Genomic DNA, 14040 nt, shown 5'->3' on the forward strand with positions numbered 1-14040 from the left:
AGCACGGGAATATCTCTCTCTCTCTCTCTCTCTCTCTCTCTCTCTCTCTCTCTCTCTCTCTCTCTCTCTCTCTCTCTCTCTCTCTCTCTCTCTCCATGTATCTCGATCGACCCCCGCCTGCGCTGCTTTCGTCTGGGTACCAGTCATATGACGGATGGTTTGCGTGGTCTGAAAGCCTGTCAGATTCCAGCCCAGCAACGTGATTTTTATCCAATTCCTTTCTCTCTCCAGTGCTTAAAAATACAAAGTATGCTATGCTTTTGCCTAACCTTATGTGTGTTTGTGCAGATATGTGCATGCAGGTTTTAGTTAAACCCCCAACACTACTTCACACCTGCAGAACGACATGGGAGGAGTCATCAGTGCTGGGCTGAAAAGAAAACCTGACAGTTCCGTTTTCATTCTGTGTAGCAGATGATCTCCCAATCTGGTAGTCAGATACCACCAGTGCTTTTGTTTTGTTTTTCTTTAATTTTTTCAGGTAATTACATATGCCTTCTATGCCAGTTGTTTCAGCAAGGACAGAGCTAGAGAGTGGTCAGGAGGAGCCACATCCACTGTTGCCACCCCACTATCCAAAGTAAAAACATATTAATAACGATAAAAAATAGATGCTGATTTTGTGTTGGTGATTAGGCTGATAATAAGCAGTTCATTGGTCTCAAATCAGCATCCCAACATCTTTTACAGTGACAGGTCCTGAGCTTGTGTCCAGATATTCATCACCACCATAGAGATGTATTCACATACAGTATCTGTTGTACAACAATGAGACCGCAAATATGGCTTGAGCATATTAATGTCAGTTCTCTGACTTCAAACAGATTTCTCATTTTATATAGCAATACATTCTATATCAAAATGGTTATTTGTAGTTTTCCAAAGTACGTCTCATTCTCCTCAGGAAAGCAAAACTACATAAGATGCAGTTGTATGGTAAAGACTATGCTCCACATTTTAAGAAAGATTTGAGTGCCTATGGTACCATTTTAGCAAAAATTGTCCGTAGGCATCAATTTATGCCAGCCTCCAGTCAGGAAGGTTTTATACCTGGAACAACACATGGACGTAATCAATCCACCTGGCAGAGCAGAAAGCTTAACGGCATTTGTGGTAACTGAGGACCTGATTGAGAACCACTGGTATAGACTTTCACCTCTTCAGAAGACTGGACTGTCATGGCAGAGGAAGAAGAGGGAGTGAAGGGAAGTTTATTGAAAATTGGAAACCCACAACTCATGGGTGTATTACTAGTAGAAATTGATATCATCATACTCTAGGTTGGGGTGGCACAGTGGTTAGCGAGGTCGCCTCACAGCAAGAAGGTTCTGGGTTCGAGCCCGGGGTGGTCCAACCTTGGGGGTTGTCCTCTGTGTGGACTTTGCACATTCTCCCCATGTCTGTGTGGGTTTCCTCTGGGTGCTCCGGTTTCCTCCCACAATCCAAAGACATGCAGATCAGGTGAATCGGCCATACTAAGTTGCCCCTAGGTATGAATGTGTGTATGTTGGACCTGTGTGATGGCCTGGCAGCCTGTCCAGGGTGTGTCCCCGCCTGCCGCCCAATGACTGCTGGGATAGGCTCCAGCATCCCCGCGACCCTGAGAGCAGGATAAGTGCTTCGGATAATGGATGGATAGATATTCTAGGCCTATATTTTTGTGGCAACCCGTTATACAAAGTTTGTTTTTTGTTTTTAGTACAAAATTCTGGTTGTTTTCTGCCCCCTGCTGTTATGCTAGAGGTTTTGTAACATTAGGCATTCATAGTATGTTCCTTACAGCTGTGTGATTTCCACATGATTTCTACTTAAAGAGGAACTTTCCTTGAAATCCCCCTGGCTCTGCCAATGACGATGACTTGTCACGAGGTCACAGATTTCCCTCTGCCATACGTAGAGACACAAACACAGACACTGTTTCTAACCCACTATCTCTAATTCCCTCTGACACACATTACCATCACAAAGCGTTTAATATTGACCAGTTGAGGGACCACTCATTACATTCATACTAAATGCAAAAAAAAAAACAACTTCACAAAATATAAGGGAGGGCAAGCAGATACATCTTGATATTTATTCACGTTCATCAGTCAACGGAATGCACAATACTCATACATACACACACACACACATATATATATGTGTGTGTGTGTGTGTAGTATATGTATATATCTTCTGACATCAAAATATACACAACATTAGACAACAACACACACACATATTGCATCTTTGTTCCACAATATCTGCAAAGGTGAACAACTATCTCAGAAACGCTTACCCGATGTGGTGAGCATGGTTACAGTTGCAATATTGCCCACATGTAAACGCAAATTTCTGAGGACAAATATGAAGGAGGCAGCTATCAATATGCACAAACACATATGTGGAATGACTGTAAATCCACAACTCTTTAAATAAATCCATCCATAGAGACTTTATTGTACTTCTCATGTCATCATAAAACTTGAGATCGGTGTTGTTTAAAAACAACTGTAAACAAAAAAACAATTAAGGTCATCTTTGTTCCTTCTTTGTCAAAGTGGCATAAGCTCGTCCATATGTGCCTTTAAAAGACAAGATATAAGCATACAAATCTGAGGAACCTCAGATAACACTTTTACCAGCCAATCAAATGGAGGCAAGTGCCGACAGTGAGAAGATGGAGAGCAGGGCTGGGGAGAGGAGAGGATTTCTTTTTAACAAGAAAAAACAATTTAATCTTTACTCAACATAATGATAAGATGAGTGTTAAACTTTGAAGTCCAACAGGTTGCAATCAATTTTGTAGTAGACGTAAGGATAATACTCTTGCTGGCTCAGGTTTAAGCCTGGAATGTCCATTGCCGACTAGAAAAGACAGACAAGATAACACATCGCAGTCCATCAGTGTATTTAAGTAGCATTTAAAGGAATGGAACAAGTCTCACATGCAAAAGGTTTTATTGTAACCATCTGCTTAATGAGAGGCTAGTTGAGATTTCCTTAATACTCTTGAACAGTCATGATAAAAAGTGACATCAGCAACATGGAAGACTCTTAACTGAATTCAACCCACACGTCTATTCAAGAATCAGTCGGTTGCAGTAAAGCTTTCTACATCTTGACAGATGGCCGACTGTTAAATATTCTATCTAATAAACACATTTTTTGATTAATCTTTTGCTTTTTTGCAAATAGCAATAAATTATATATTTTCCTGCTTCTCACCTCAACTTCTACACAGCATACAGCTGTAAAATGCAATTTTCTTGATGATACAACATTGAAACAAATGGAAAAAAAACACCATACAAAAGCACTCACATCAATGATGGCAGCCGCACTGCTGTCCAGATGTTTGTAAAGCTCATTTAACACTTCCCTCAGCTTCTTCATTGTCTTCTTGTTGGGCTGTAGGAGCATGGCCTGGAAATTCACTGGCAAACCATACCTGGAGGAATACCAAATGACATAAACACACTTAGCACAACCATATCCTGAGTGAGAAACACAATCAGCCGCCCTCTAATGGCTATGCTAGAGGAAAACACTTGAATGTATATGTTTCCCTTTACGGCTTGCAAACACCTCAGTGGCCCTAGACACCAAATGTTTTACAAAACAAAATGGTGAAATAGTAATGATTTTTTTTCACTTCCTGTAAAGTTATCGCCTTTACAGATTTGTGTTTTTCAGCAACTACGCTGTAGTCAGTTTCACTGTGGAAGCACGGTGAAACTGACTACAGCGTGATAAAACGGAAGGCTGTGGAAAATTTAATGGTAGGCCAGGTATGAACATAGAGAAAATAGAGAAAAGGAAGTGAGCCAGGCAAAAATTTCAACAACATTCCACCTAGTCAACAACATGCCTACACCTCAACACCCCCACCCACTAATAGAACATTTCTAGGAAAAACACTATATAGTGTAAAAGCACTTAGAACCACCAGGACCAATATTGTTGTCCAACATGTAGTTATAAATGATACTGCAGTTTTTAACAGAGCCTGCAAATGAGCACAATGGTCACATTACCTTAAAACAGACTCCACAAAAACCCTTAGTGCTTTGATGTGGATCCATGCGATGAAGGCTTCACTGAAGTTCACTTTCAGCCATCGGACAAGTGGGCCCTACAAAGGAGGGGTAGGTCAAGGGTTGGAAATGTTATTCCCTGAATCCATCCATCCATTCACGATGAATCTAATCATCATGGTCGCCATCATCATCATGGTCAACCAAACTCCTACCCTTTACCACCACTTACAAACTGCTTTTTCTTATCTGTGGAGAGACGTGTCATCTCCTCCTTGTCTGCCTTCATCTCCTCTTCATTGTACTGGAAGTCCCTCACTGTGAACCTAGAAATAAGATTGAGGGGAGGGGGGCAAATGGGAGGAGGCTTGATAGTACATTCCCTACTCAAAACAAAACATTAAATATCGACAAGATATTTCCCAATTACATCACTAATGTAAACCTCTAATGCTAAGGAAACTATTAAGTGATTAAACATAACTGTGCCATCCCAACTAAACTAGTAGGCCATCTTATTTTGAAATGATACAGGTATACCCAAAAAAGACACCGCCCCAAAATCTTTAAAAATCTTATATTTCATGTGATGTTAGGAGCAGAATAATGGCACTTACTTGTTCTCTCGGGCCTTGTGTCTGAAGTCATCGATGGCTTTCCTGAAGAGAGTCACACTGAACAGCCCACTATCATTGTCCTCAAACAGAAGACTAGATGAAAAGAGGTGTATCTGTCATACTGCTGTATTCCCATTAATGTGCACAGCATCATTAGTGAATGTTCAAACACTTCAAAAAATACGTTACTTACAAGTTAAAGCTACAATTCTTAAGACTTACAAGCAAATAAATTGCATTATTATATATTATATATGTCCACAGGATGTTCCAATGAAACCTTCAATGTAGAAAAAAGAGCTCAACAATTCAGGAGCAAAGATATATTTTTTATAGCTCAATATATATATATAAAAACCAGCGGCCATTTTGACCTCCCATGGTCGTTTTAGGTAGGAGTGAAATCCTGGTCGTTCTAGTGTTAAGGGCAACAATTTGACAGCAAGCAGTCTTGATGCATGCTCAATAATCCAGGTGAGGACGTCACATGTAATCGACTCAGTTCATCTGGACACAATGTTTATGAAGAGATCTCTATAAACGTTGTGTCCAGATGAACTGATTCAACTTTCTGTGATTGATAGCAAGCATCTTGTGCATTCTGCTATGACGCTCATTTGGCTGGACACCACATGAGCCTACCTGCTACCTGATTCTGAGAGAATTTGCTGAATAACCTTAAAACAACAATCCAGAGGATTCACATGAAAACAATATACTTGACACCTGACACTTTCCCTGGCATATTTAGCACAATAGCTAATCCACAAATATGCAATTTGAATGTCTGCTGTTAGGCAGGACTCACCTGGGAACAAGTGATGGAGCAAACAGAACTTTACACCTTCACCTTAGCAGCCAAATTATAGAGACTCAGGGAGGTAGTGGTGAGTTTGGAGAAGCAGCAAAGTTACTATGATAAGGCAGACTATATATATGCTATAAAAATATATATATTATATATGTATTTACAGCATTTGCATTTCTTTGGCCAGTTATACTTGTTATATCTATGTAGCCTCTGACTTCAGAATGCCCTTGTAGGAACACAATTTGGTGCGTCCACACTTGAGAGTAAAATGCGATGTCTTTGATCAGATATATGCTCGGGTTTTCCTATTCCCATGCAACGTTAAATATGTAAATGGTGCTGCGTATGTAAAAGATTATGCTCGTGTTTTTTGAAAAAGTTATTTGCAATCATCGTAAGGGCAACACAAGGCTTGTGTTATGCCGACTGAGCCAACCATGCCGCACGTAGTGTTCCTCACATATTGCTTCCTTCCTTACAACCGCAGTGTTTGTGGAGAGAAGGATGTGTAAGTACAAATGAGTTGATGACATTATAGAATGACAGCCCTGTGTATTAGACTTGGTATGAAATGCTCTCTACACAGAATGGGCCAGGTTCAGCAGATCTGGTCTTGTGTGTTAAAGGGAAAATTCGCCAATGTTCAACCCTATTTCTGTCTATCTGCGAAGGGAATAGCACATGAAAATACCTGTAGACGGAATTTTTTTTTCTGACCGCCAAGTGACATATTTTGACGTCATTGGGCAGCCAGACAAACTATAGTCTAGCACGGTTTCTAATACTCTAATCTACTCTAAACATGCTGCTCAAATACACATCTTCATTCTCTGTCCTAAGCAATGTTTCCATTGGTGATTTCCCCAACCTAGCACAGACGAGTTTATGGATAACGACGATACAGAAGCTAGCATGCAGCTATGCATTCTGGTACATGTAGGCAATGTGGGAAAGACTCTGGGCAGGAGAACACCGATTTCTCCATCAATATAGTATGCAGTGAGGACTTTATTGCTTCAATCCACTACATAACTCATCAGTACTGATTGCACATACACAAAAACATCTCTGAAACTTCCCTTTAAAAGGGTTTTTCAAAGCCCATCTCCTTGCACTCTACTCTAAGCATCAGCAGGAGATTTAATTAGCTTCCTAAGATATCAGCCCAAAAGATGTCCAATGTTATTTTCTCCTTTTTATTTTTTTGCAATGTTCATTTTGATGCATGCAAGAGGGAATTGAAAAGTCCAAAAGATCTAAAAGCCTAATGTTGTTGTGTAAAAAGAAACTGACGAGAAAACTGCAGCAACTAACGCCAACTAACATTTTCTAATAATGCAGTCCTACTAAACCTATTATTGGGCCAAAATCTACCCTAATATTGAACTCACTTTGTAGATCGAGGCACCACCATCTCAGCGAGGGTTTCATATGTTTTTTGCCAGTCACCATATGCTGTCCTGTAAAAAGACAAAGGACCAGAGGAATCCCAATTCAAATACAAATTCTTATTTTTCATGATAATGATTTTTCTAGCCACATACATTAGTCTATACAATGATAATTTGCATCAAGACCTATCCCTGTTGAGCTTTTGCTGTGACAGTCAAACGGTGCAAATAACAGGACAATGCTCACTTTGGCACAACTACCAGCAGAGTGATGAGGTACTCCGAGTCAAGAACAAAGTCTTCCTTCTTGACAATGTCTGCAAGGCTCCTAGTCAGCAGGCTCCCCCTAGTGGCAGAGAACAGTGTCAAAAACAACCACGACATGTTGATGCTGGCCAGTATTTACAAAGCATCTCGAAGTTGTAGTTGGTCCAGGATTTCACACCATAATGAGACTGTCATGGCAACCTAGTCAGTGATTCTAGGTACTCAAATATATAAACAAGGGACACAGATGAACAAAACAACTGAGCTGACAAATCTTGAACTGTAAAGATTTAAAATATGAACCCATGTCTTCAAATTAAATTACGACACAGCAAGGAGTCCACTCTTATTGAAGAAAGCATGTTGACTATAAGGATAGCCTTAATTACAACAATAGTCTGAGAAACTATTGGGGCTGACTAAAGATTGCATACCTTACTAAACTGTGCTTTAATGGTTGTTGTTAAAAGTGGGAAGGACTCTAATCTATTTGCAAATGAAGATTTTCCCTACTCTTCCTGGGAACTGGAGCTGGCTGGCTGCTGCAACTCCAAACTTGCATAATACAGCAATATGTTATATAGACCTGACTTGTTTTTGTGTGTGGTTTACTCACGCGTTCTTCCTTTCCAGGTTCTGCAGGTTGCCCTTCAGGTTGTTATAGGCTGATGCCCTGGCCTTCAGGTCATTGTCAATTTGCGTTACTTGCTGTCAAAGATAAAGACAGGTGGAGTGGATGTTCATCATGACACTACAAATACAGCATAGCATGACATGACATTCAGTGGACAATCTTTACCATGGGTAGGAGTGTCATTAAAACCCTTACCTGCCACACTCTTCCCATTTAGCTACACAGGATTATAGCACAGCTCCCGTGACTCATATCAGTACAAATATCTATATATTTTTCTGATTCTGATTTTAAACTTAACAATTTTTTCTCTTTCAGTACTGTGACATACCTTGGAGATGATTTCAGAGATGTTTTTAAGGGATTGTTTTATAGGGTATTTTGCCATGTCCCACTGAAACCTTGTGATGTAGGTGACAAGATCAACTGGAAAAGGCAAAATGCAGATTGATATCAGTTTAGGGGACTGTATTATTTTTATGACAACACTGAGTTATAAGTTTATTATATAACACCAGTCCATCATTTAAAAGGTCAGCTGTGTCAAAATATACAAGTATAATAACATCAATGTTCTAATGTACATAAATTGCGACACAAAAATGGTATATAAATTCTCAAGTTCATAATTCACATGCCCAAAGCCCCTTTTTTCAGTAATGAGTAAACTAAGACATTATCATTATACCTCCATTGGCCAGCAGGTTCTCCTGTACTTTGTCTCGGCTGTCTTCCAGCACATCCGCCATGTACTGAGCCACCTTCTTCACCACACTGTGATCAGTGAGGAGACATCAAAAACAGTCTGTGCAAAAATAAACTCTGTGCCCACACACACACACACACACACACACACACACACACACACACACACACTGGACAGCCAAGGAGGAGACCACAAGCAAATTCTTCACATAAAAGGGCATTTGCACAGCTCATGTGACCCCTCCAGCCACACCCCCCACCATTCACACACACATCAAATAGATTCACACATTCCTGTTGAGGCCACTTATGATATAGACATTTTCATAGTTTCACACATCAAAACAGATCTGTGTCTACAGTAACCAAGCAGAGGAGAGCCTGAGAGCCATATTCATGTTTTAGTCCCCTTTTTATCCCTAAAAAACAATTTGTTTACAAGGAGGCTTACTTGCCAGTTGTATCATAAAAGTGCAGCTTATAAGGTGTAATAATAGTTTGTTTTACATGTTGAAAAATTTACAACATAATGAAAAAAAAAACTAAACCAATGAAAGTGTTAGTTAAAATAATCTCCACAAATAAATATGTTGGTCAGCACCAAAGAGTGGATCCAATCATTAAGTAATCAACTTGTAATCACGTGTATTGGACAGATTCCTTTAAAAATAGGAATTTGAACCTAATCCAACAAGTGAAACCATGTGGTCTAACAAGTGAAACCTTGTTGTAATTTGGCCTTTCACATGTGTTTAAAATGTCCATAAAGGAAAGCAGGCCAACGCAGGGCTCATCAGTCGATGACTGTTTGAGAATTTAGGGTGTCATTTTTTCCAAAAGACTATATGTTAACTTTGTCAAACAACACTGCTGCACATTAGTCAGGAGACTTAAATATGACTCAAAAAAGAGATGCGGCTGTGTCACCCAACTGTAAATTGCTAACTTTAGTAAGCAACCCAGAAGCCTCAGAACCATGTGAAATTCCTCACTGTAACAAGTTAAGTAAGGGGAAGGGATGAGGGCACGGTTAAAGCTCTACATCTGGGAATCAAGTTAGAGCATTCACTTCTATAAAAAAAAAAAAAAAAAAAATATTTTTTTTTTATCCCTAGGCTTTATACAACATTAGCACTGCAGAAGCTGTTAAAGGCGACTTTATGGAAAAGACTTTTAAAAACAATGCAATGGCTAAAGCAATAACATTAAAAACAATAATAATGGAAAACCAATTTTCAGTCCTAGTTGGAAAACTGGAGGGTAGCATACCTCTCAACAAAGGAATCTAGTTTGGCCAGCTCATCTGACAGCCCAACCAAGACATCTAGTGTACCCACCTGTTTGTGAACACAAAAACAAGAACAACACATCAGCACATTATCATTTTGGAGCTATAAGTCCTGAGATTTATGCCTCTTTGAACTCAGTGAGGCTGTGTTTAAACAGTGACATCTGAGGTTTTATCAGCCTGCAATGACATCCAGGGGCCCTATGTGTGTAGGATGGCGCCTCTTTTGTCAGTAGTCCTTCATGCATTACTAATGGTTCCAGGAGAATATTACAGCCCCACGTGGCAAAAAAAAAGGTCACAGGGGCTACTTCATCTTTGCAGGGTAGCAAAACGTCGCTGTTGCTTGGCTGAGCCACACTCCAGAAAAAACCTTCAGTAAATCAACCTATCACCATACCATGATGGGCTGCTTCCCATTGACACAATCAGCTTACTCTTGACGGTGTTAAAGGGTCAAGGTGAGTCCAACTTATCTTGGTAGAAGCCTAGTTTCAAACCTAAAACAACCATATGATTTTACTTAAAAAAAAAAAAGGGTGGTAGGAATGTTTGTGAAAACTTGAGAAAATCCTCTCCCAAAGCTGGATACGCTGTTACTATAGCATAATACATAGTGCTGGGCAATATGGAAAATATTACTATCATATACTATCATGACAATCATACGAAATTTTACGATTGATATCGACCATATTATATATATATATATTTTTTTTTTAAAGAATCCAACAGGTTCATCACATTAAACTGTTCGGTAATGTAAAATATAACATCAAACCAGAAATAGTTGCCAGATAATACTATTGTCAATATTTCAGATCTCTCACAATAGGACAATATCTATATTTCATCCCCATACAACGGCATTGAAAGATGATAAACAATAACATTTAATTTTTACTCAGCCCTATATCATCACAATCTGAAAAACACTATGTTTAAGGTATGTCTTATCATGAGCAAGTATGAAAACAATCGACAAGCAAGAGAAACGGGTGACACAAATTTAGACAAACCTTCAGGTCTGGGATGTTGAACTTGTGGTTGGTGGATAGGTTGTTGGTACGTGTCGTGGCCATCATCATTTTGTCCCATGTCTGCTGGCAAGTTTTCTCCCCGGGTGCCGAGATTAACCAGAACTCTGTCATAGTTACAGCAGGCCTGCGACCACCAGCTCAGCTAGAGAACACAGGGAGCAATTACATTATGAGGATAGTCAGACAGACAGACTGATAGATATATATATACATATAGTTTTAAGTCCTCTGAGAGAAAATTCTTTTTCACAGCTGGTGCCAGACAAGTACCACACTACTGCATCCAAATTGACAGTCACATAACTCAATAGATCAGACAGTACGCTGTACTGTAGTAACTAACACGTCAGCTCACAGAGACCTAACAGTAAATCAGAAATTATACACAGCATTTATGACAGAGACATACTGCTATTACAGAGACATAAATTAGAATCAGATTCAGAATACTTTATTTGTCCAGGGGGGGAAATTGGGTCCTATAACAGACACTCATGCTCTAGTAAAGAAAAACTAAAAACTAACAAGATAACAACAAAATAGAAACAAATAGAAACTAGAAAAACAGCAACAAATAGAAATGAAAGATAAAATAAGAAATAGAAATAAGAACAAAATATATAAACATATAAACATGTTCACCATGCTCCAGCATGGTACACATATGTTACCAGGTATGATGGTTAGTCATTATCACAGAGGGGGGTGTTAACTGGATGAATAGCAGAGGGAACAAAGCTTTTATTTAGCAAAGCGGGACCTCCTGCACAGGAGGACATGTCACGTCAAAGGTCAGAAAGATGAATGAAGTAATGTCATTCATTCTGAGCGCTAATACGAACAAAATAACTAATGCCGCGATAAAACTACTTTTTTCGCCTGTCTTGTGACTCCAGACTTGTCTTGGTTAAAGCAGCGCTATCCATACAGCAACCTGACACTATGATAATGGAGAGGATACACGAGCTGACAAGATGTTGCTCGCAACAATAGCAATAACAGTCGACGCTAGCTCATACAGAGTAAGGAAGATTTCGTTACTTGGCTGGTGTTTTCAGAAATTATTTTGATTCTTTGACAGCCAATCCTCGATATATTAACGTATTTGAACGGCACTGTATGCTATGTGAATTTCGGATCATTCAACGATGGTTAACCTAACGTCAATACCAGCAGGGATTAGCTAACGTTAGCGTCGGTTAGATAGCTTGTCACAACAACATAAAGGCAGTTATTATCAGTTAGCTACTTTTACTTACCGGATATGAAAAAACAACAGTTACCAGCAAACTATATATGCATAAATCTATGTCACATATAGTTTCTATGGCTTAATGATTCTCATAGTGGGGTCTGCTGACAGCAGCATCAAAGTCAGCTGATGTGCGGTGGAAACAGGAAGGCCTCTCCCACTTCGCTCCGCTGAGACATTTCACCAGCGCCCAAGCCTGGTGGGAGTGTGTACTGCAGCGTGTTTAAACAAACCTGCTCACGATCCAGTAACCCTTCAGAATTACCCAGTTTAACTCTAACCCGAGATTGGGTTGGATTTTAGTGTCCCGTCTCTTTTCTCCTACTGTATCATTCCTCTCTGTTTCCATCAATTCATGAGCCCTCTCTCACCTTGGTAGACCATCGGGAGAGTCACTGGAATCAGGAGTCATGTTGTGAGGTGTTTGCAAATTAGATATTAGAAGCAAATAGTTATGTAGTCGTATCATTTGATTCGGTTTTTTTATTTCAGAAGATAAAGCTACAGTTTCTGTGTTGTAGTTCTGCGGTTGTTTTTAATGTGAGTTATCAAATGGAGGGAATAAGGTCCATAATCTCCCATATAATCCTCCATACCCTCCTCTTTAGATTTGTTAATCTTCTTTTGAGTCAGTCAGTTTCAGAGTCATAGTTTTACTGGTTATATAAGAATATGGTATGAGTACCAATGCAAGTATGAGCAATTTTCAAGGTGAAAATATGATATGGGGAAAATATGGGGTGAAAATGAATAGCACAGGACAAGAAAGACAAATAAAAGACAGAACAGGACAAGAAGCAATGCTAAATAATGAGTAATAAATACTATTGCACAAAAACCATATTCAGAAATATGTATAACGTGTGTCTATATTCAAAACATGCAGGAATAAACTTGTAAAAAATTCCAGTACAAAAACACTGAATAAAGTTATTCAGTGTTTTCTTGGTATGCATAATTTTGCCCCCCAATCTCACCATCCAGTGATGTATGGGGCAGGGGCCTCTGATATTATGTCCAAAGTGGGCAATGGATTAGTTGTGGCTTGGGATAGAGGGCAAGCTAATTTATTTGTTTGAATTATGTGACTTACTGTTGTATTTGTCTGTGTATTTGCCCATGTTTTGCACTCATTGCACATGTATGTATGTGTGTGACTGTATTTAATGTATTCTTGAAATATGCATCTTGTTGACCCACGAGAGGTTGGCATCTTGCAAATGCAGGATGCGGAAACAAAAACAAAAAAAATCAATCAACCAAAACAAAGAATGAACCTGTTTGCATGAAGCAGTACGTGTGAAAATGTCGAGTGCATTAAGATAATTTCACTATGCACAGTGCATCTACCTAGTGATTGTTCTGGAGACTTGTCATGAGCATGTAAAAATAACAGTGACACTGCCCCCCAACTGGAGGCTCTAGATTTAATTATCTTTGTGGCCACAACTAGTGAAGTATGCATACAAAGTGACTGGCTGATGATATGGCCCAACCTCAAAGCAAAAAGAGTGCATAAATTTGATTTTGAAACTTAAGCCTGACATATTTATTCAGTTATATATTAACTGGAGTAAAGCAAAATTTTTCAGTTTTGTTTTGGTTTTTTTTGGACTATCAGTGCATTTCCTAGATTAGAGAGATACAATGAGTCCCCCACCCAGATGCTGAATACCATTCTGTTGTTTTGTCAGCAGTGGCATTACTGTCCTATAAGTGGAGGATGCAAGCACTCTTGAATGCCCAGTCAGCAGGAGGCATTTGATTTTCTAAATTTAGAAAAGCCAGGTCCAGGTTTCCTGACTCTGGGTGTCTCCTGCACAGAATTCTAGGAAAACGCCCCCAATGGGACATGTTTATAGTTCAGTGGGTCTGGGGTTCATTGTTTGGGACACAATGCTTGGTCTGACTGGAGCCAATCCTAAAGATCAGACAGCAGGGTGAGTTTGCCCATGGCTGGCCATGAGCCAGTCTGGAGGGACAATATCAGGACACGCACACAGGCCAGGATTGGTC

General features: G+C 39.5%; 1 protein-coding gene across 1 annotated transcript; it reads right to left on the minus strand.

The window, feature by feature from the left end:
- Positions 1-1984: 1984 nt before the first annotated feature.
- Positions 1985-12160, minus strand: atp6v1c1a (ATPase H+ transporting V1 subunit C1a). Its single transcript, XM_056286238.1, has 13 exons — positions 12032-12160; positions 10752-10914; positions 9714-9781; positions 8428-8513; positions 8071-8165; positions 7722-7813; positions 7086-7184; positions 6839-6907; positions 4637-4729; positions 4252-4345; positions 4020-4117; positions 3307-3433; positions 1985-2850 (listed from the first exon to the last, which is right to left on the minus strand). Exons 2-13 carry the CDS (start codon positions 10881-10883, stop codon positions 2752-2754), a joined length of 1152 nt encoding a protein of 383 aa, XP_056142213.1. The 5' UTR covers positions 10884-10914; positions 12032-12160; the 3' UTR covers positions 1985-2751.
- Positions 12161-14040: the final 1880 nt, after the last annotated feature.

This window comes from Lampris incognitus, chromosome 9, assembly GCF_029633865.1.
Source record: "Lampris incognitus isolate fLamInc1 chromosome 9, fLamInc1.hap2, whole genome shotgun sequence".
In the NCBI taxonomy this organism is placed as follows: domain Eukaryota; kingdom Metazoa; phylum Chordata; class Actinopteri; order Lampriformes; family Lampridae; genus Lampris; species Lampris incognitus.

What these genes read in the sequence shown, in the direction of transcription:
- atp6v1c1a (XM_056286238.1), bottom strand. Translation starts at nt 10,883, where the DNA reads ATGACAGAGTTCTGGTTAATCTCGGCACCCGGGGAGAAAACTTGCCAG. An exon ending in CACAAGGCCCGAGAGAACAA is followed by an intron (nt 4,346 to 4,636) that starts GTAAGTGCCATT and finishes TCTTATTTCTAG; the next exon opens with GTTCACAGTGAGGGACTTCC. An exon ending in CAGATAAGAAAAAGCAGTTT is followed by an intron (nt 4,118 to 4,251) that starts GTAAGTGGTGGT and finishes CCTCCTTTGTAG; the next exon opens with GGCCCACTTGTCCGATGGCT.